This window comes from Homalodisca vitripennis, unplaced genomic scaffold (assembly GCF_021130785.1).
Source record: "Homalodisca vitripennis isolate AUS2020 unplaced genomic scaffold, UT_GWSS_2.1 ScUCBcl_909;HRSCAF=3852, whole genome shotgun sequence".
NCBI lineage: Eukaryota > Metazoa > Arthropoda > Insecta > Hemiptera > Cicadellidae > Homalodisca > Homalodisca vitripennis.
The window spans coordinates 64,745-88,582 of record NW_025777063.1 but is presented as its reverse complement, the minus strand read 5'-3'; the positions used below and the strand labels follow the sequence as shown (position 1 = coordinate 88,582).

The following is a 23,838-nucleotide window of genomic DNA, read 5'->3' as shown; positions in this document are numbered from 1 at the left end:
CTTAATTAAGGATCAAATGATCAGAAAAGATATGTCTTCTTAAACTTATTTATCAAAAAGTGTCCGCCTTTATTGCCCATTAGCAGAGCCAATATTTATACAAGATATGATTATCAAATCAATAATTTATATTACTTGATATTGAATAAAGGAAAACTATAACACTAGCTAAAATAAAATGACTGCAACTAGACTAACCTATCCAAAAAAAACAACATTAACTTTTACTAGGTACTTAATACAAAAATAAATGTAGATAATGTATAATGCACAGATACAAAGTAGACAATACTTTGTAAAATTGTTACTTTGTATATGTAGGATAGGAATTGTGTTATTTAGGCTTGAAAAGATGTCTATAAAGTTTACTCCCAGAAATTAACACCTCAATGCTAAAACTCTCTGAGAATCGAATATGCTACTTTAAAAATGATTTATTTGTAAAAAAAAAACAAACAAGAACTAATACAACAGTACAGTAGATTTGAATCTTCCCTCGCCTTCCAATCCCTAACTCTCGTAAGCGTTAAGCGGTATATATCGCCGATCGTAATTTCCCCGTAGCGCGCTAAGCGGTATAATTCGCAGTATCTTTTAACAACGTATTATAAACAACATTCAACGAAATGCCGTCAGAATGTGCATGAGTGCTTCTTTTGTCTTTCATTGCGATATTGGTGGAGCGTGACACATCAAAACAGCTGTCGTCAGTCACAACATCTGATTTTTGTTGGCCGTGACGCCTGCGCGCGCACTCGGCCTGCCGTCTCTACGTTCGGAGCGGGTAAACTCGCTCTTGAAAACAACAGCTGAACGTGCATTGTTTGTTTAGTAACCTAACAGTGGAAAGACCAGCGATCACATAAGACCAATAGATGGAGCAGTGGGGTTGACCGTTGAAGTTCTACTCTGGCGCGCGATGCTACAACAATGGCGGCGACCTTGGGATGATTCACCCTAGTGGCGAGCGCTCAGACTGTGTTCGCTGCTGTCTGGCAGGTTTTAGAACATGAGAAGGAAGATGAAGATCTCGACTATTTCTATGATATTGTAGGAAACACTTCAAATGCAACGACGCATATTGTGGAGTACCTTTCTGGTTTTATAGTAAGAACGTTAAGAAATAAAATAGCCTGTAGCGGGTGCCTACAGCTGTTACGCAACAGTTTGATAAGTTGTTAAAAACCGAGGAGGACTTTTACAACCTTCTGAAGGTGTTGTGAAACTTTGTTTGTTATGTGAAACAGAAGTAAAGTTGCGTATTAATAAAGGCGATGTGACAACTGTGAAAAAAAACTAGAGAACAGAATGGTAAATTCAGTGTTACGAAAGTGTATCGGTGTAAATCTGTTCCCAGGAGGGCATTGTTTTGAACAAGATCCTGGGGTAAATCACCTTATATTAGTTAAAAAAGCTATTTCTAAATAAATACTTAAAAGTGCGACTAAATCACCACTGCAAAAATGTCAGTGCCTCATTACACAAAAAGCAGAATACGCAGTCATTTATTAAAAACTGTAAAATTTTTAGGACAGTAGAGAGGTACGTTTTATGGTAAGCTTTGGATATTTATGTTTCTAATTTTCATATTGTAATTTCCATTATACTAAATACATATATTTATAAACATAATAAGTCTATGTCTAGTGGTTTACTTTATTGTACCTTATATTCTCAAGTTTAGTTAATATTTAATTGCACTAAATGACAGTTTCTATTTAAATGAAATGATAAGCGAATGCATTATAAATAGGGTTTAAAAATGTTTAACATATTAAAAATAATTTAATTACATTTTAAATGAATTTTAAATTAACGATATGTTGAGTTTTTAATTTAAGAGCCGAGAGCGGCCTGGAGTGTAGGCGATCTGTTTTAGTTCGGGCGATGCGGTCAGGGTTTTCGCCTATATTCTGCCGATTAATATCAGGGAAAACGACTTGTCTTAGAAAAAAAAGTTTTCGAATGAAAAAAAATAATTCAACTCTTTATCTCAAACTTCCCCACTTACAAAACTTGCCTGTCCTAAAAAAACAAAAAAATTCCTCACAGACCGACTTTTTTTCGTGTTACAATTTCAAATGTGTATAAAATTTTTCAAGTTTTTTGCTCATTAAAATTATATAGAGATCAAAACTGGTAATTTGAGTTGCGCCATTGGAATCAGTGTTTTATGAGAAATACGTACACCAAATTTGAACATTTTGGCTTAATCCTAAGTGGGCTAGGTGGCGATTTATTTATGCCGCGCGCACTGCAATGTTTAAGCTTCTCTGGACGGCGTTTCTAGATGCTCTTAAGATGGCCGCCACTGGCTTCAACACCAGTAATGTTGTAGGAATAGGAGTGCTCCATCTATTGGTCTTATGTGATAGACTGGGAAAGACTCACTTTATGAAAAAAAAGGAACAGGTAGGTGCGTTCGTGTGTTTGAATAGAGGACTGAGGAAAGAAACCATTTATCTTTGCAAGACATGCAATGCCAAGCCTGCTGTCCATCCTGATGACTGTTTTGAAGTCTACCCACAGTCAAGCTCAATTCTAACTGCAATTTTTCTAACTGTTTTTGGGCCTTCTAATTTAATTTTTAACAGTGTACCAAATCAAATTATTTTGTTTTAAACTAATATGCATCAAGTTTTAAAAAATTAAATAAAAAAATTGAAATTACTTTGAAAACTTTTATTATATATTTATGTAAATAATAAAAATAATTTTTTAACATAACATGTGTTTTTATATAGTATTAACCAATATGTTCAATAAAAAAATAAACTTTAGAAAAAATAAAAAAAATTTAATTAAAGCGTAACAGTAGATTTTTCTACTGATTATTTAGCGTACCAAGGGTTAATATATGGCATTGCTATTTTAGGCAGTTATTGCAGTTACTCTCATGATGGACCGAGATTTTGTCCATTTTCTATAATCATGACCCTTTATCAGAATACAAAACTACCATAATACAAAATATGCACTAATGCAATATAACGATAAATAATGGCCACATATGAAAACCTAGAAAAAAATAAACATTCTTACAAATCATCCATTGCCACCAACAACTTGAAATAAAGAACGAATATAATTCACTCACTACCTAGTAATTCTCTAGAAAAATAAAAAATCAAATATAATTCATTCATTACCTAGTTATTTTACAAGAAAAATAAATATCCTGACAAATCATCTATTACCACTTGTTAATAGGTACTTCATACTTTGAGGTTAGGTTAGGTTAGGAAGTGTGTACTTTAAATGTTTTCTTGTTTACTAACATATTTTCCAGGAAACAACTAATGTATCTATTAATTTTATAAATACAAAAACCATAATCTATTTCTATTGGTTTGCTTAGTCTGGTCTCTTGAAGTGCTTGTGTGATATTCAAAATAAAAATACTTTTATAAGTAGAAATAAATAAAAATACTTTTATGTATAAAAAACACTTATTAGTTTTTCCATTTGAAGATCAGGGTTAATGTAAAGTCATGTTTAATATTAAAGTTACAACAGGAATTAAAAACAACTGAATACTTCAACAAGTTTTTATTGGGTTTTGTTTTGTTTAAACAGCTTCTTGCACAGGGGGCTCATAGCCCTCTGGTCTTTCAACCTTGGCACCAGGTTCTTCGCTACTTCCTTTTCCATCTCCATGGAGCTCAAGCAATTTGCTCAAGTCAAAACGAGGCTTCTTTAAAACTTTTACCTAAACAAACAATATTTGTTTAAACCTTAGGTAAATACCAGTTCTTATAATTAATGACACATTGACCTATTTTGGTATTACTGTTAATATTTCTTGATATCAATGTATAAACAACACATAACATCAGGTACATATTTATCAACCAAGAACTTTGCAAGAAAACAAATCCTCTTTCTGCTGATTATATAGCACTTGATGACTATTAATAAAGGCTAACTATGGACTAAGTGGAAATGAAATCTCCCAGTGATACATCACTATTGTGCCTTACACAATAAGTCTAAATTTGTTTAATTATAATTAATCAGTAAAATACTTATTTAAAATTTATAATACTTCATGAAAATTATAGTATGCCATTTTCATCTTTTTTATTCTCATTATAATGTATTTCGTCCTTGTAACTAGTATAAAACTACTACTATTATGCCAACTATAATATATTTGTAACCGTGTGTAATTATAATTACATAGTAAAAAACTAATTGTTTGGTTTATTTAAATTACTGTGCATAAATACGTGCTGCCAATAAAAATTTACCAGTCGGAATATATTTTCAACATAATGTTTTTACAAATTAATGTTTAACAAATGTAATTTACTATTTATATATTTAAAAATAATATTTATTTTACTGAGGATTACGTAGATATGATAAGAGAATTTTTTACACTGTATAAAGGATTAAAATATTTCTGAACATCTCTTAAACCTTTGAGTGCTGTGGTGTCACCACAATAGACATGGCATAAAGCATGTAAATTGCCGGTGTAGACGACATGTAATATACTATGTAGTAGAAATGCCCGAGTAAAATATATAGTTGGATTCAATATGTTTTAATTTATTGATTATAAACTATGATATTGTTATGGTATGATAACAGACATATTCGTCACATGTGTATTACGGGATAGGCTCTATAATTGTGTTTTGATGTAAATACCAATCATAAGCAGAGTACTATTTACATTTATTAATGTAATAAGATCAATACTCGTATTTGGATGTTTCCATAGCAAAGAGCTTTTGTTTGCTTATCCTTACAACAAATATTATTTTATTTTATACCTTTCTGATAGTATTATTGTCAGTATTATAGTATTATTTCATTAATTATTATTCTTTTAAATCATCTTTCTACTAAAACTTAATTGATATCATCCTCTGAAAAATGAGCCTGTTTCACAGTGTTTTCCACGAAACTTGTCAATTTCTCTATTTATCTTTCTAAGTTTGTTTCATAAATAGTTTTTCATGTTTATTTTTATTTAAAAAATATATATTATGCAAGAATGTTTTAAAGAATTTGATGACCTTTTCACATAATACAGCTATTAAAAATATATTGTATATAATTTTTAACATGAACATTTGCAATATATTCATTTCATTGAAAAAGAAACAATAAAATAGGAAAAACTTATGTAGTTATTGAAAACAGCATTATCCTCAAAAGTTAGCAAATCTACAAAATTCAGGCCAGCTGGCATTTTAACCCATTGAGAAAGTATTTATTGAGGCCTCTGAAGGACCGGTAGAAACAATTGCTTCCGTGCTTCAATCAGAATTGCACTCCCAATCACTATAAATCAACAGCAGAGCCCCACAATTTTTTACAAATATTAAGATCAATCTCCCATCTAAACAAAAACAAACTATATACACCTAATCTTACATGGAGTAACTTGTCAAAAACAATGACAAAACAAAGTATTAGAACAAACAGGTGATCAATTCAGTGCTGCCAGTAACAAAACGAAATGAAGTGCATTTTCCTCTTAGTAAAAGAACCAGTTAAGACGATAGCAACAATACCAAACAGGTATTTTACAATACTTGCTTAACTACAACAGCCTAGAACAATAAATAATGGCTAAACATAGATAAAGAGACCAGCTCGCCATCTACCATGGGTTAAGAGGGTAACATAGAAAAATAACTACAGTACTCAAGGGTTAATATTACTAATAACAAACTGTACAGGTCTAAAAATAATTTATAAATCATTAAAGTTTATAAGTTTCATAATGTAAATTTAAAACTTACCTTTCTGATATAAACATCATGCAATGGATAAATGCCTTGACAGGCCTTTTCAATATCCTTGGCAATTGAATCAGGAAGGAGTTTGTTCACTACTTCTTTAAGATCAGACTTAGTGACATCATCTGTTATTTTCTCAACCATCTTTTTCCTGATGGCTCTCACCTGTTAGACAAGAAGTTTGATTAATTGGTGCCAAAGAGTGTATAAAATAGTAAAAACTATAAAAAACATAGGTTAACTTATGAAGATTTAAAAATTTTCCATCAAGCTACAAGCTATAACAGAATCCTGTTAGCTTTTTCGAGTCCACCTCTCACATCTTAGGGCTCAGGGAAAACCTTACCTATCTATAAACAAGTCCACGTTGTGAGATGGCTGGACAGTCCAACCAGAGATGGTCTGCAAACTCCTAATTGCAGGATCTACAGACTCAATCAATCCTAGTCTCCTAAGCTGTTTCCGGAGAGGTCCATGGCTTTGTTTTTGTAAAGTCAAAGTTACTTTGCTACCTTCCTGTAGCAGTTTTATGAATAGCTTTGACATTCTTAATCCTTGGGAGTTATGCCACTTGAAAACTTCCAACTTTTCTTTCCCATCTTGTTATGTAAAATGATTTTCTTGAAAAACAATTTGGTCTATGGAATTTATAAACTAAAAATGCACTTAATAAATATACAGAACACTAATAAGGTACAATTTATTTAAAATTATTAACATTTTAATAAGTCAGAATTTCAAATAGTTAGCAAAAGTAAAGAGCACAGCACTTAGTGTGATCTCCTATTGTTTATATATACAAGGGTGTCGCAAACTTCTATAGCTGATAGTATTCATCATTTCAAACAAAAAATGCCATATAATTATAGACAGAAAAAATTAGCCATTTAGCTACGGTAGTGATAAGAGGAAAAATAAAAAAATAACAGCATGATTTGTTAAAATATTAACCCTTCCAATGCGGCTAACGCCTAAAGACGCGGAACTGCCGATGCTTTAAACGCGGATTACGTCTACAAACGCAAAAGCTTTACTTATGAAATGGCGAAGAATTAGTTGTTAAAACTTCTGTAAGAGAGCAGATCGATGTTCCTTTCGACTGTCGGGACTAGACAAAATGCTTTGTCACCGTTGGTGGACTTTGTAACGGTATCTACTCGGGTTGAAAGCAATCGCCGCCATTTTTTGTATGGCCTGTGACGCGGCATACGCCTACAGACGCGTTCGTTTCATTCAGCTGTTTAACTACGTGTGTGTTGGTTATATTGTTAAACAAAGTGTTTTGAATCAGTCCGTTGTAATTCTTATACAATTATCTTATACAATTCTTATAAAATTGGTTTTACTAACATTTAGTATAATTTTTTGTTATAATGGCTAATCCAGATGATCCAAGTTTTGACAAATGAGCGCATTTTTGGTATATAATGTGTAATATTTTTTTTCAATTATTTGTTTTGTATTTTATACCAGTTTCACCATACAAGTCCAGTTTATTTATTCTAAATAAATAAGGTTTATAAGTACAATATTTGTTTCATTTCCCTTGTAGGCTATCATATAAATAAGTTTGTGTTGAATTTCACATTATTACATTTCAAAATCTTATACTGAACTTATTTATTTTATGTACTAATTATACAGGAACTTCAGTTACAATTTACTCATTATAAATAACCTGTATAAATGTAATGTAATCTGCCAAATAGTCTTGCTATGTACATTATCCTGCAATGCAGTTTATTCAAAATTTCAAATATTTTCGTGCATATAAAATTCTCAAAAGTATGTAATATTACATGTTTATTATTTTTTCTTATTAAGGTAATATCAAGGTATATGAAACAAAAATTAGCATTGGGAAATTTAAAAAAATATATTTTTTATGTCTTAGCGTTTGACAGTAATTTAGATTAGCGCTTTAAGGGTTAACACAATGGATCTTATGGAAGACTTTTATAAAGTCAAATGGACACTGGTAGTTTATGCGCGGTTTGCTATGTTCAGAAAACCTGATGTTGACAGTTAGTATTAAATACACCACAGCAACTAGATACGAGTCACTAGCCACTGCAAAGTGGACCTGGAGGAACTCAAAATGAGTTCCTGACCAGTTAAAGAGTTGAACAATCTGTAAAATGAAAAGAGAAATATAGAATGTCTTATGTTAGAAGACAGTACATCGAGATGATACCTCATAATCATTAACCTGTTGGATCCCGTAGCCGCACAGTTGCGACTGAGGCAAGTGTGCAGTCATGGCCCGTTGCCGTACTGTTGCGGCCGCGCGCAGAGCGTTTTATTTTTGCGTTTTCTTCAACTCAATTCGCTAAATTAAATGACGTTCAATATACCGGGTTACTCGGGAGAACACTGGCTTTCTCGTGAGGTATATTTTGTTTCGCGCTACGATACTTGGCAGCCTGTTTTTACTCTAAACGTCGAGGCGTTTCAGCCGGTTGCTGTTGTTTGTACACAATAATTATGGCTTCGCGTAAGCATGAGTTGTTTGATCAAGATATTAATGAATTATTGGGCAGTGAGTTTAGTGAACTATCTGATAGTGACGACGAAAGTGATGTGGATATTTTCAGTCGTGTAAGAAGTGGTGATTTTATTTTTAGTGAACTAGTTCGTGATGCAGACTTCAACCACGATTTAGGTTATCTCGATGAACCAGTACCAGGACCATCAGGTGATACTGTTTATTCTAATAGTCGTCCAAATAAGCCTACTTTGGATAGTGTTGACTTGGTAATAAACGAGGTAGTTCAAAATTATAATCCCAGAAATGACTTTACTGGTAATGAAGGAACTGAATGTAGGCCTAACCCCAAACGTAGAAAGCTACCTCCAATTACCTATCCCTGGGTGAATGATACCAACTTTATTCCGCACATATTTCCATTTGACAGCTCAAAATCTGGAATAAATGCTGATTCTGGAATAAGTAAGGAATCTACAAACCTAGATTTTTTCTTGTCGTTGTTTCCAATGGAATTAGTATTGTTTATCCTAGTCTTATTGATTTATAAAAAATAAACTTACACTTGGAATCAAAATATATATATATATATAAATTTAAATATGTATATTTGAATTTAGAAATATCAATAATATGAAATAAATAAACATAAAAATAAAACTTATGAGTATATGATTATGCAGATGCAAAAAATAACTATAATGCAAAGTAGTAACCAAGTGCCAGAAAAAACCCGGGCCAGCAGATGCCCCTGTGCTGCCATAACCCGGGACTCAACAGGTTAATCTGAAGCCTAAGAAGAAACTCATCCACAGACACTGTCACTTGTAGTACAAACTAATAATTTTACATACTTGGCTAAAATTTATATTATAATTATTTTTACAGTGTGACTGTTAAGTTTAGTTCTATTTCACCTTCCGTTTGGTTAGTGCAATGTTTGAAATCTGACTTTGTTTTTTACAGATGGATTTTAAACATTTGTCGTTATATCATCCAAAAACTGGACAGAAGAAAATATAGAAAGAAAGCATCCAATATCAAATAATACTTTAAAAGAACATTCCATCTCAACCAGAAATTAAACATACAAAGTCATGAACAAGAAACTTGGAATATAAAATGTTTGTATACTTAAATAAAATACATATATCAGCATTAAAAGCATCAATAGTGTATTATGTACTTTAAAATCATCAGTATAAATAGTTTTACGATTTTAAATGTTAATAATTCTTTACTCTGTACCACTGCAAAAATATTTTAAATGTAAAAAGACCATAAAAATATACACAAACAATTTATCTTTACATTTAACCATAAAATACAAAAGATATTAACTCTAGGACCTAGGACCCATGTAAGGTATTCTACACACCTCAGTCCGAATCTCTACTAAAGTTCAGCCTAAGAACGTAAAGATCCTGAATACGATCCTGTTGCTGTCAGTATACACAGCCAAATAAAATCTCTTTGGTTATACAATATTTACCTGTGTGTGTTGTGCGTAGCAGGTTTTTCTCTGTGACATCTGATCCTTGTTAGTAAATCCAATGCAGAATACACGTAGAAGATACCCATCAGTTGTTTTTACATCAACGTTTGCCTCAATTAAAGTCTGTAACAAAGAATGTGTAAATATCATTAAAACTGGTCAGTGATTGATACCACATAAATAAAACAAGATTTCATGTGGCTGAGGTCTAATCTATATCATGTAGTGACAGCTTCTTACTCTATACATAATTTATTGTCTCATTAAATGTAAAGTAAATCGATAAGGTATTACAGATTTTTACCAATGTCCTAAATTAATGAATTAATTACTGACATTATACAGATTTCTAATTCATTATCATACCTAAATTATTGAAAACATTATGTAACTTTTCAGGGTGGCCACTTATAACCTTTAGTCTAATTCCCGGTTTTACCAAATTTTCTCAGTTGAAATTTTCTGATTCTCTAATACATTTTCAGACCAAACATTAACTACTGTATTTAACCCTGGAGACGGTTTATCGTTAACAGCTGTTTGCAGGAAATGCCTCGAAACTGCGGTAACAAAAAAATTTTGTTGCTAGCAATATGTATGCAAGAAATTCGGTGACAATTTATCACCACCACCTATATTTAGCCCCTTTGTTAATATCTCGGTGTTGACTTAACCTAATAGCTTTCCTTTATGTGATGTCTAGAAAATGCAAGTTTATAATACATAGGCTTTACAATTCAGAAAAATAAAGAGAACAAACAATAATCTACACAGCACTTACATGGATCAGTATGCAGTCTAGCATAGCGTGCCAAAGGTATGAGTTACACAAACTTCCGCTACAGGACTACGATTTAGCTGATACACAAGGTCGGTTTGGTAAAACAAACAAATGAAAACTAAAGAAACATTTCTGAACTTTATTTTTAACTTCATTTACACTTTTGAGGAAAAAAGTCAATGACTACAGGATCAGGGAAATGGACATATATTTTATACAAAAAATCATACATTAAATTTTCTAAATATGATAGAAATAGTAGATTTAGAGTTTGAAATTCACGAATAATCCATGCTTTTAATCGTCGGTAGCAGCCCCTGTTACACTTCCGCAAAAGTATCGTGGCTCTGAATATATCACATTGCCGACCAATATATGAAATGCCACAGAAAGTGATCTGCTACTTAAGTTACCTTAACCCTCCGGCTGGCAACGTCGTAAATTACGACTCATTTTTTCCCGCCGTGAACTGGCAGAGTCGTAATATACGACTCATTAAACATCGTCTACTAATTACGTCATAGTTCCGATAATTACCGCTCGAATCGCATAAAAGTTATATCACTTTAATCACAAGATCCCAAGCCTTCTAATAATGTATTCACTTTTATATATATGAATATTTGTTATTTTACTGGCCGCTAAAAGCTCCCGACTACTTCCGCGTGACGCGACTCGGCAACTGTTAGTGCTTGTATATAGTCTTGTTTTTTAAAATTCTAATTTCATTTATAAATAAAAGTGTTTATAACTATGTATTTTCTTTTTGTGCATAAGTAAGTGAACATTATGCATATTTTAGATTTTTAAATAAAATTAATTTTGAGTTTTTTTTAATGGCTTAATATAAAAAAGTGTTTTTTTGAAAAAAAAGTTTTGAGTTCTGACCATCAAACATCCACCATTATTTAGGCAAGTCAAATTATAATTATGTTTATATTGTACAACATATTCTGCAGAGTAATTTGATGTATAACACTTTTGTGTTTTTTCCAATAATTAATTGTACAGGATAAAAAAATTAAAAACTCTGCACAAAGCTTCAAAACAGGGTGCCAGTCAAGGCTCAAATGCGCGCCAGCCGGAGGGTTAAGTGCGGTTCATTAGCGATCTGTAGAATAAGTAGACACTGGTACCATACAGTACTATGATTCTAAAGGGAGATTCCCAGCTTATTTCCGATTTTCCCCCTTAGGCTTAGGTAGCCCACGTTTAAGGAGTAAAACTGTTCCAAGGTTTTGAATGGTGGCACTCTTAGTGCCAACATCAAAACCACATAATATATCTTAAATGATTTATATGGTTAAATTAATTTGGGATGTTTTTAAACTTTAAACTTATAACCTCCCAATGGGCAGTTGAAACTTAGTTGGAGATCATTTTGGGGTATTTAGAAATTGTGTATATTAACACGTTCATGACAGTGTACATCAGGCCACAATTGCCTAATTTTCAAGGGAAATTAATTTTTTGCGCAAAAATTTCTCGTTATACTTTTAACGTAATGTAAAAATATACGGTTATGCAAAAAATAGTTCATAGTAGAAGGGGGGGGGGGAAATCGCTCCCTTGACCCAAACGTAATATTTTTTTCTATAAGTGATGCGATAGCACCAGGCAATGATTAACTACATACTGTAATATAATTTAAATTCTGTAATAGCCAACACATTCTAAATTGTATCTAGTTTTGTACAATGTATAATGTTGTACATGTTAAGAAGGGAAGAGTTTATATTAATTTACAACTGCAAATACTACAAAAAAGGCTGAAAAAAAATGTAAAATAATGGGACTATTAATATATATTACAACGAAAAAACAGGTTACAATAGAAAAAATGTACAATCAAGACAGTATAAGTTTTATGACTAACAAAAACAATACCCACTCACAAATCACAGGATATTTCTTAATCACATCACAAATTCGCTGATAATAAAGAAACATCCACATTCATTTCATGTAATTTATTATTAATTATTAAAACTTATAAATGTATACACATATACTTGTATTAACATGTGTTAGAATAACTGACAGATGAATAAGTTGACTTTCATGGTCTGCTTACTAAATAAATAAAATTTAGTGTGACAGGTAAAAAGCAGTTTTTTTACCTTTAACACGTTATCATAAAAATTAAAATATAACAAAATCTCTGATAAATAATTATAAATAAAAGTGATGTTGATGAGATTAACGATGGAGAAATAAGAAAATACTCAGTATTTTTGCATACATCAGATATGACAATAAGATAGGCTCTTAGCATTTCTTGCATATAATGGTAACGTTAATCTAATCGTTTCGTGGCACTCAAAAGGTTAAACCAACCGTAGTAAAAAATAAAAGTTTAATGTAGAGTACGTTAACAACTTTTAAATAATTAATTAAATTTTCAAAACAAATTTACTTATAAACCTACAATGACTTTCATCTTAAATTCAAATGTGTATTTATGCAATATTGGAACAAACAGTTTATAGTACAAGCTATATTACAAAAATAATAAATTAATTTTATACCTGCCATTTCTTCACCATGCTTCTCAGTTTGTCTGTTGTCAAGTCCATGCCATGAAAATTAGTCAATACATTGCGCCCTTGAACATCTTCAGCAATCAAACGGAATTTGCGGAAGGAACGTTCAGCATCAGTATCACTTTGAAGATCAGCCAAAGATACTTCAAAAACTCTGTATTTTAGACCTTCAGAAGCAATTTCTGGAAAGTAAGCAGACAATAATTATGAAATAATTTCTATTTTTAAACTTGTAATTTTTTTTTTTTCATTAATTGCATATTTATAAGAAAATTATTTAGCAATAACTTTTTAAGAAATTATATTTTAGGCTAAAATACCAACTCTAATAATTAATTGTTAGTTTGAGTTTTAGTATTCTCTGATAAACACTCAGTTACAAATATTTGCATATTTTGTCTTTTTGATGTTTAAATCCATCATACCTTTTCTTTAATCCTGATTATTCTATATTGAGATAATTATAGTTTGTATTTTCTACCTCCATGGACAGATTGTTGTGAAATAATATTTAATGTGTTATTAAATAAATCTATTTGTTTCTGCTCTCTCTAAACCATACATTATAAACAGTACAAAAAGTAAAAGTTGAATTCTCTATTTTATACATAAAAATACATACAAAGCGTATTTGGAATGTAAGTAGTATTTGAAAAACCTAGTAAAAGTTTTTTAAGTAAATTTTAATTTAAACTTGAAAGAGTATACTTAAAGTATATTTTAATTCCTTATGCGCAGAAACTTCCTGCCTATGATGATAGCCATGATTTCACAGCATTTTTCAACTCATCTCAGATCCAAAGCACTTATGTTTTAAATTGCACACCGTATTTTTCTAGAAATGTCTCATATATTGTGCCGCTTTAATATTTTTAACTCTGGGAAGAAATTCAGTAGTCTAAGCAAAACTCCTTTCTTATCCCAAAACTCAATGCACAAGATTTTTTGTGTACTGGCATTATTGTTTTAAACTTTTGTTTAAAACGTAAGATTGCCTCCATTCCATTGATTGTCGTTTGGATTCTGACCTCTTTCTCTTCACTGTACCATATGAGAAATGTCAACGTATTGTCAATCACATGGTTTTGTGAACATCAGTCAACAGTTTTGGAAGCCATCAGGAACACAGTTTACAATAACCTAGGTGAAGGTGATCTGTAACAATCTTGTACCAAACAGCTAGTGAAATTTGCTGAGATTAATTTTTAAGTGTCGCCATTGTGAACCATCTGTCTTCACGGATTTTTCCATAAACTTTCCCCACTAGATCATCACCGTTCACAACACAAGAATGACCACCGAGCCTCATCGTGAACATTAGTTCGACCTTCATTGACTATTCTAACCAAATTTTTCACCATTCCTTCACTTATTCACCTCGTCACCATAAATATTTTTAATTTGATTTCTGCTGTTTTCAGATTTCTCAAAAATCAAATTTCAGAATGAATCTCACAGTCGGTGGAATCAATAATTGTCTTCAAAATTATAAATGTTTACTACAATCGGAAAACATAACGTAGAGCAACCAAGGAAGACTTCATATGCATGTTCGGAATGCCAACTACAGCGCTGCAACGCAGTAGATATACTTTCCGAATACGCCTCGTTTATATATAATACATACACACACTCACACAATTTTACACATAGTATTATGCATTATTTCAGAGGGTACAATGAATTTTATTTTTTAATACTTACTTGTTCCTTGAGTACGATTGACCAGAGTTTTGCCAATTTGTCTGGTCGCAAACATAGATGGTGCTTTGACATCATACCAATCCTTCCTTGTAAAGGGGTCAACACTGGAAATAAATGTCAATCATTCAACATCGTTCAATGTAGAAATCAAAATTTAACCAGCACTAACACCTTATCTATAGATTATAACATAATAAAAATATATGAAACAGGATAGCCATTATCACCCATATTCATACTGTTTTTAACAGACATATTTCTTGATAGAATAAGAGAATTCCAAGCATTTACTACTTTGACAATTTGTGATTGTTAAAGACTTATTTTAAATATTTTGAACAAGTATTCAGTAAAATACAAAAAAGTTATTTGTATAATACCAATAAAATCTAAATACAACTCATAAAATACATGTTTGACAAGTAAAACAAATATGGTATTGTATAATCATGTCGTGGCCTTCAATGATTTATTTTACTACCACTCCTATAATTACTTAACCCTAGAAGCATCCATAAACCCAATTTATTGCAAATGACACAAAAATTGTTAAGTACAGATCAGCGGCACATATTGTATAAGTGCTGGTTAGTGTATTGAAATAGACCAACGGCCCAAATATGTACTGCTGACTATACTTAACTTAGACTTATTTTCATAATGGTGTATACATAATGAAGCTTTAAACTATGTACACTGTGGAGATGTGTGGCACTTTGTTTCTAGTATTTACATGTAATAAAAGTTCTAGTTATAAAAGAATACTACAGCTTAGATGGTTTTTTATTTGATAAAAACTTTTAGATTGATGGAATTTTATATGTACTGACGATAGTTATGCAATTTACATTGTCGACAACAATAAAGCATTTTGAGTTTGAATGCTCAAAGTTGGTACACATGTTGTTTAAGTTTTCAATGTAGCTGATTCATTTGGACTATTCTTTTGAAAGGAAAACTAACATTAATTTTAAAGATTTTTTAAAGATTTATTTATATAGTGTTTTGAAACATAAATACAGTTAAAGTGATGGCAGCATGTGACATTAGAACATAGTTTTCAACACTTAGCCAGAATGTTTTTCTGTAACAAATAAAAGATAACTTGTATAATGTTGGTTTTTCATTCTTATAGGCTATCTTGTAATTTCAAAGAAAAAAATCAGATCTTAATGTGGCACATATGTGCCTTAGTTGGTCTAGAGTAATAAACACATTTTTAATTGCCATGGACCGAGCAGCACATATAATATGTGCCACAAAGAAACTCAACATTAAAATAAATTACTTCCATTTGAATTAATATAACAACTCATTATTTGTGTATAGAAATATCAAATTTTTGAAATCTTTAATTTTTGTCTGACCCTAGTCATACTTAGGTAGCTAGTACACTGGTTAAATCTTTTGTATATAATGTGGTCATCGGGTTCAATTTTCCCGGTTCTTATATGTGCCCCTTGGGAGTGAACGTGTTAAGCTAAACATTTGCACAAAAACACCTTTACAGGTTGACTGCCATGAGTATCATATATGATACTCAGCGCCCAAGGCCTGACTGCCAAGCAGATTTTCAGGTTCCATCCCGTGGGGCCACAAAATGTTTTTTCTTCAAAAAAATAATTCTACCTGTAAATACTATTTTAATATAAATAAGTGTTACCTACAATCATTTTGAAGTAAAATTGTTTAAATTATCGTGAGTATCATTTTGATACTCATGGCCTCAGCTTGTAACTTTTTGTAACTGAAAAAATTGAGGGTAAGAAAACACAAATTTTAGGTGTTATAACTTTAAGTTGTTAGCTTTTAGTGGCTAAATAAAACAAAGAATCAGTAAAATAAAAGGAAACACAAACACAATTTGTTGGTATAAAACTTAATCAACTGTTTTTAGCTTTATATTTTTACTTTGTGAACTAAGAAAAAACAGTCTTTACAAAAGTATACATCACACACTGCACACTTTGAAAAAAACTTGTTTAGCCGATCTTTGAGCTGTATTGTAGTCCATAGTAGGGTCTGGTTTCATCGTCTTTTTACCTCCTTTACCTGAAACTTCTGCCATTTTATCGCCGTGCTTTGTTGATAGCATGAGCACATCCCACTTATCTTTCCACTTGAGTACAGTTATGTTACTTTCATTTTTCAGAGCTATTACCTGTCCTTTTTTAGGTTGGCCTTTACAATATCCTTCGGATTGTCTTTTCTTGCTTTGTTTAGGGTGCCTACTAAGTGCGTGCTTCTTTTACCTAGCTCTTCAGTCAATGGTACGCTGGTATACCAGTTGTCGGTGTATACCGTTCTTCCAAAGTCAAGATATGGTTCTACAACCTCAAGAACAACTTTAGCAGCTAGACTTTACTCTCTGATCTTCCTTCCCAGCATATATTTTGTATGTCAAGCAACAGCTACCTTCAGAACACAGTTTAAAAATTTTAATGCCATATTTATGGCTTTTATTTTTCAAATACTGTTTAAATATCAAGCGACCAAGGAAAGGGGCCATTGATTCGTCCACACAAACTTTTTCAGTAGGTATCAAAGCTCTTTTGAATTTGTCATTCATCACTAAAAGTAATCTTTGTTGTCACTGTCATAGTCTAAAGAACAATTATTAGTCTTTAAATTTTTATTTAAAATGTTTAAAATATATTCATCGTCAAGTTTATTAGCCATGGTTAATCAATACACACCACAACAGTAATGAAACTTTAATTACTATTATAACCTCAAATAAACCTGACCAAACAATCTGCAGTGATACCAAAACATGTGTTGTAAACAAAGCCAATACAGCAAAAAAAATAGTGGCTAATGTTAAGGAATAGTATATGTAATAGTTAATAATAAATATGTTTAATAATATATTAAAATTACTAATAAATAACACATTTTTTTACATTTAGATACTAACATATGTTTAGACCTGTGAGTATCACATATGATACTCAAGGCCTGTGAAACTAAACAGATGAGTATCAAAATTGATACTCATGGCAGTCAAGCTTTGGGACACAATATCAGTGTGGCAGTCAACCTGTTAAGTGTTTCTGCTGAGTTTGACATGAGTCTTTTTAATGAATAAAAATCAAGGTATATTTTTTCTCAAATGCAATGCACAAGCCGTGTGCAGTTAAATTGCATGTCCGGTATATATATTTAAGTATATATATATATATATATGGTACTAAAGTAACATATAAATTTGAACTTTGATATTTGACTCTGAGCAAAGTTATGAATTTTTAAAAGTTAAGAAAAAACAGATTTACGACAATGTTAATATTATGCAAATTACTTAAATATGAAGGTTGTATTGGAAAGTATTTAGAGTTAAGAAGGAATGTAGTGTTAAAATTGTTTATTACGGTGTTTAGGTGTTTTGGTTCACACAAACAAAAACAGCACTGAGGCTGATCACAGTGATCATTCCTTACAAAATAAGTTCATTTCATATGAGCGAACTCACGATCTGCCACACTTGAACCACACAATATACACCAATGCATGCACTAATCTCAGTCTGATATAATCTGGACATGGCAAGATGTAAGAAGCATTAAACTTGTTTATCATTTAAATAGATATTATTGCACCTGGAGTAATTCATAGGTGAACTTAAAACTTCTGAAAAACAAATGAAGGAAGAAATATAATAAGAGGGATATTTTTTCATCACTGCTAGTAGTTCACAAGGCAAAACAAGTACATTTAATAATGATTTGGTTATTTTACCAGCAGGCAGCCTGTAATAATGTACTCATACCAGTACCAAGTTAAAAGGCAATACATTGTTCTGTTTTTCATCATTTTGGTCACAATTTCGGCTCCCATAGAAAGTTTATTCATAGTTTTCCCTTTGTTATTTCAGTTCTGTTCGATACTACACAACTTCTTTGGGCATCTCAATATTGCTTTTTCTGATTGGTTTATATTTGGTTGCTTGGCGATTTAGAGTAATATTCAATGTTATTCTACTTTGTCGTGCTAGTGAAGAATTTTTTCTGCATTTGCAATGCAAAGTTAAGTATTGTGAGAGCACTTTAAAGTATTGTACTTATTATTTTGTTCATTATAGACAGAAAAAAACGTATTTGAATTTAAATTCTCATTGTACTTCTACAGAAGCAGTCATTGCCCTGCTACGTAGAATGATATGGTTAGGTGAGTTTGTAATACTTTTAGTTCTCAGAGCTCTAGTGATTAGCTTTTCGGAATTTTATAGTTAATCAATTAATTTGTGAACATCCATGTATAAGAAAATTGCTATTTTATGCACAACAGTTTTTAAGCAGCTATTTACTAAAACATTTACAATCAGAACAGTTTCTTGCATAAAATAATGTAATTACAATGTGTAATGTCCGTTTGCTTTATGTTTTCGAGGTAGTAATGTATGCTTTCGTACTAATAATTTTTGAGTGAATTGTGATTACAATGTCATGTGAGAACTTGAGAACAAGTGAACTTGATAGGGAAATAGATAGGGAGCTAGATTCGCCTGATTCTTCAATTCCATTTGATGACGACTCGGACGCAGATCCCATTTATAACTCTATTCCACTACCTTCAACATCTGGTACATTTGTTTTGAATAGAGGTAGGTCTAATACTAACAATTTACTTGATTCATCAGACAGCGATGACTATTTGCGAAGACCACCAAAAAAAGCTAAAGAGCAACAACAAGCAAAGCCCTCTAGGCTTAGCCAAACTAGACCTTTCAATAGGCAAGTCATGAGTGACTCTTCAGATGACAATTTGGAAAATGGTAATAGTTCTGACGATGATGGAAATATAGGTCAAAACATAGATAATTGGGACTCAATTACAGAAAATCATGGTTTTAATTTTGTACATAGAAGTTCGCCTCTAATTTATTTGCTAGAATGGTCTTGAATGCTTATATAATATATAAAGAGAACTCCCTGAGTAATCAAATCAAACCAATTTCTAGATACAAATTTATAGTCAGCATTATTGAGACCATAACTGAAGAATGGTTTGCTGAAGAACAGCTTTTTTTTTTTTTTTTTTTTTCCTTTGGGATATTGGGGTGGATTCCTAGATCCTCACGTCAACCTGAGCTTATTGTGTGCCCCTTTGATGTTAGAGGGGTAAGCCTATCTTCGTGCCTTTAATTAGGCTAAGAAGCTTTTCCCCGATACTAGCATCTGGTTCGTCGCCTGGTTGTTTATCACCGAAAAGAGCCCTTCTCCTTGCTCCCAGTCTCTCACAGTCCAGTATTATGTGTTTTGCAGTCTCTTCAGACTTATTGCAGAGTCTACACTCCGAGTCCTCATTTTGTAAACCTAGAGTGTTTAGGTGTTTCCTGAAGTGGCCGTGTCCAGTGATCAAGGCAATCACTTGCTTAACCCGATCCCTCCCCAGCCCCATCAGCCATCTGGTGAATCCGGAGCTAGAATCGGCAAGCAGTCTTCTGCCGAGTGCTTGTCCTTGGTGACTCTGCCACCGCAAGCGGTGTGTCTTCCTGGACCATTTGTTTATACTTTGATAAGCGGCTGACTTGCTTATACCACAACTCGGTTCTGGACCGGTGTATGGCATGCTTGCTCCGCTTTTGGCAAGCCTGTCGGCGCATTCGTTGCCACCTATGCCTGTGTGGCCCGGTACCCAACCAAGACGCACACAGTTGCGTGATCCAAGCTTGCAGAGAGTGTTAAAGCACTCCCACACAAGCTTGGATGAAATGCTGTTGGAGTCAAGAGCTTTAAGAGCTGCCTTTGCTCCAGAGGTGGTGATGGGTTGAAGGGCCATGAAAGATTGCCTGGCAGTTGTGTAAAAACTTGTTGGGTATGCACTGTAAAAGTAGGTCAAAACTACAAGCAATCATGAAAAAAAAACCAAATTGGTTTGCAGATGGTGCAAAGAGGGCTGCCATTCTCTTTGCTTTGGCAAACGTGTGTAAATAGTGATCCGAATGAAAAGTGTTTGTACATAGTGTATATATTTTTTTACTTATGCCACTGTAAACAGTACATTTTATTGACTTCTATTTTGATCTGCACTATATTGTAAATTAAGGTAAGAATTTGTATAACTCCAATTAATTTTAGATTTACGATGCTGTACTGATATTACCGAATAACAACTTTTTTATTGCTTTCGTAGCAACATAATAAATTTCATATTTTATTATTTGTATTTCAAATAAGTTAAAATTTGGTACACATGTAGAAAACAATATTCTCTGTAAAATAAACTGGTTTCCCACGGTTAAACTCTTTGGTTTTTTTTTCTGTAAAACACAGTAAACTTAAAAAATAAATAATCTTTTTATTTCATATTTCATAAATGCAAAATAGGAGGGTCACATAAGACAATTTGGAGTTTTACCTAGTTAGGCTGATTTAAAATGTACATTTTGACAACAAATACATAATCATAGGCCAACAAATACATTTTTTATGATCTTTCTTTGAAGTGGTTTACTTCAAAACAGCATGACTGACAACTAAGCAGTTTTCAGAGCAAGTCTACACAGCAGGTATTACAGTATTGGGCAACATCCATTATATGGTCCGGTCGTAAAAGGGTTAAATAGAGCTGCAATAAGTCATTGTAAGTATAATCAGAACGTTTTTGTTGCTGATCGACTATGTACAGTAGAGCGTCAATAATCTGGATCAATTCGGATCCGATCCTGTCCGGATGTCTGTATTTTCAAAATGAGGTAAAACGACAAATAGCTAATGGAAAGTTATTTGCAATTGAATATAATTCACGTTTACGAAAATGGAGTGAATAAATGAAACTATTCATTAATGAATTAATAAAAGCTTTATATGTTCAATCCTACAACTAGCAATGGTGTCACTGTACTGGCAGCTTTATTTCAACTGCCACACAGATGTTTTTTTATAATGTATCCCATTTCATAACTCAGTCCAAATATCAAAACATTATGTCATTTATTCACATATATTTGGGGAATATAATAATAACAATAGGCTAAGTTGTTGTTAATTTCCATGTAAATAATAATTGTTCAACAAAACAAGTTAAGATTTTTTTACAATTATTTTTGTAAATATTCTGCTGTGTAACAGCTTAGCAATAACTTTTACATCAAAACTTATTATAAATTTTGTGCCAATTCTTGTGCCGAAGAATATTAGGTATCGACGATTACATTCTTCGATATAAAAAACCGGGTCCGCTTATTGTACCCAAACTCCAACTTAAGAAAGCTAAACCACAGTAATAACAACAATTAAAATACTATAAAATGCATTTATCCAGAAATACTATGAATTCATAACTCCAAACAAAAAAACCCAGCACTTGTTTACCGTTTCACAAAGTACATTAAGTTCATATCAGCTGTCCGTTGAAAACGACATGTGATATTGTAAAAAATAATCAAAATAAGAACAATAAATTTTTACGATAGTTAATGCTCAGTCAGGGTATACAAAATAAAAATCATTTATATGACCTTTACCTAAAATATAAAAAGGATAACTGTACATGTCTACTTGGTGACAAATATTAATCATTGCCAATTCAGACCTTTGGCGATGAAAATTCTCTTTATGCCAACTGAAGGGTTAACTGACAGAAAAAAATACAGTAGCCTAAGCATATTTTAAGTGTAAAGTACATCTAGGCTGGACAAAACTAAAATACTGTACTAAAATCTGTGATGGGTACGGTCCAATAAGCGGACCCGGTTTTTTATATTGAAATTGGCAAACGATATGACTTAATCATAACCATCGATATAATCAATCAAGACTGATGAATTATTTTTAACAACTTAAATAATCTATATGAACAGCTGTAAACACTTTCAAATAATACAAGGTAATATTTTAAATTTCACGTAACATTGTGTATTAAAATGGCCGTCAATCTTAGGAAGCTTCACGAAATTGCTTTAAAAGACGATAAAATATGTTTTTTATGGCTTCAGGATGTTGGGTTAGTACCTAAGAATCCATTATGTGATATTTGTGGAAAGGTAACAAATGTAACTGTCAGAGGAGCTAACATGGTTGTCTTCAGATGCAAAAAAAGAAGGTAATGGTGGACACAACTTTAGTAAAAACGTTTTCGTTCTGTTTCATTTAGTTAAAGTTATGAGTTTCCCTGATTTTGGTTATGTTCATTTATTATTTGTTATCATTAAATTCACATTTTAATTTAAAACATAAATATGATTGTTATTACTTTTATATCGATTGATAGTCTATGATTCGATATGCGAATATTAGGTATCGATGATTATATTCTTCGATATAAAAAACCGGGTCCGCTTATTGGACCGTACCCTCTGTGATTAATAAATAACTTGAATACCAAAAGTTTAACTTAAAACGCTCTGGAAAGGAGAGTTTTTGGTCTTTTATACAAGTACTGTATATGTACACAAAAAAATGTGTCCACTAAAACTGAATCGGATTCTTGATGCATTATTGTACATCTAGGCCTATTCAATAATTTGATATCCTGACTCCAAAAAGGTGGTGCTATTATGCCGACCTAGGAAGATTAAGCCTTAGTAGCCTTGATATAGCCTATAAGGATTTATAGAACCTCTGCAAAGACCAAAATCGGCCTCTCACATTTAGGATTGATGATATTTTCATAAATATAGGATAATATACTCAAATCCCTGTGGATATGATCATGCCTAACACGTGGAAACAAGGTTAGAAAAACGTGTTATAATTTATGACGACTATGTCAACTAACATTATTAAAATAAATGCTGCAAAATTTAATGAGTACTTACACCTTCTTTTTAACACCCTTCTTTCCTCCTTTAGAAAGACCCTTATTCTTACCAACAGCCATAGCACTATCTAGTAAAAATTAAAAGGGCGACTTCAACGAATGAAACGCGAACAAGAAAGATGACGGTAACACGAAGCTAGGCCGTGCCGTAGTATCATTTCCGTTTTACTTCAACAAAAAAGTTGACCGGATATAACCAGTATACTTCTTAATGTTAAGATATGTTAAAATGTATTGAAAAACGGGAATTTTCTTTTGATATAATTTAAGTCTTCTATATAATAGAAAATGACATCCTTTGAAAAAGTAAT

At 32.0% G+C, this 23,838-nt stretch overlaps 1 protein-coding gene across 1 annotated transcript; it reads right to left on the bottom strand.

The window, feature by feature from the left end:
- Positions 1-3,534: 3,534 nt before the first annotated feature.
- On the bottom strand, positions 3,535-23,683 carry LOC124371111 (40S ribosomal protein S3a). Its single transcript, XM_046829425.1, has 6 exons — positions 23,526-23,683; positions 14,765-14,868; positions 13,046-13,242; positions 9,734-9,859; positions 5,760-5,921; positions 3,535-3,709 (listed from the first exon to the last, which is right to left on the bottom strand). The coding sequence occupies exons 1-6, from the start codon at positions 23,585-23,587 to the stop codon at positions 3,569-3,571; spliced, it is 792 nt and encodes a 263-aa protein (XP_046685381.1). The 5' UTR covers positions 23,588-23,683; the 3' UTR covers positions 3,535-3,568.
- Positions 23,684-23,838: the final 155 nt, after the last annotated feature.

Excerpts from the sequence above, each read along its gene's own strand:
- LOC124371111 (XM_046829425.1), bottom strand. The coding sequence starts at position 23,587 with ATGGCTGTTGGTAAGAATAAGGGTCTTTCTAAAGGAGGAAAGAAGGGT. Across the intron at positions 9,860-13,045 it reads GCATGGTGAAGAAATGGCAG|ACTTTAATTGAGGCAAACGT; the intron begins GTATAAAATTAA and ends TCTTTGTTACAG. Across the intron at positions 3,710-5,759 it reads ATGATGTTTATATCAGAAAG|GTAAAAGTTTTAAAGAAGCC; the intron begins GTAAGTTTTAAA and ends TTGTTTGTTTAG.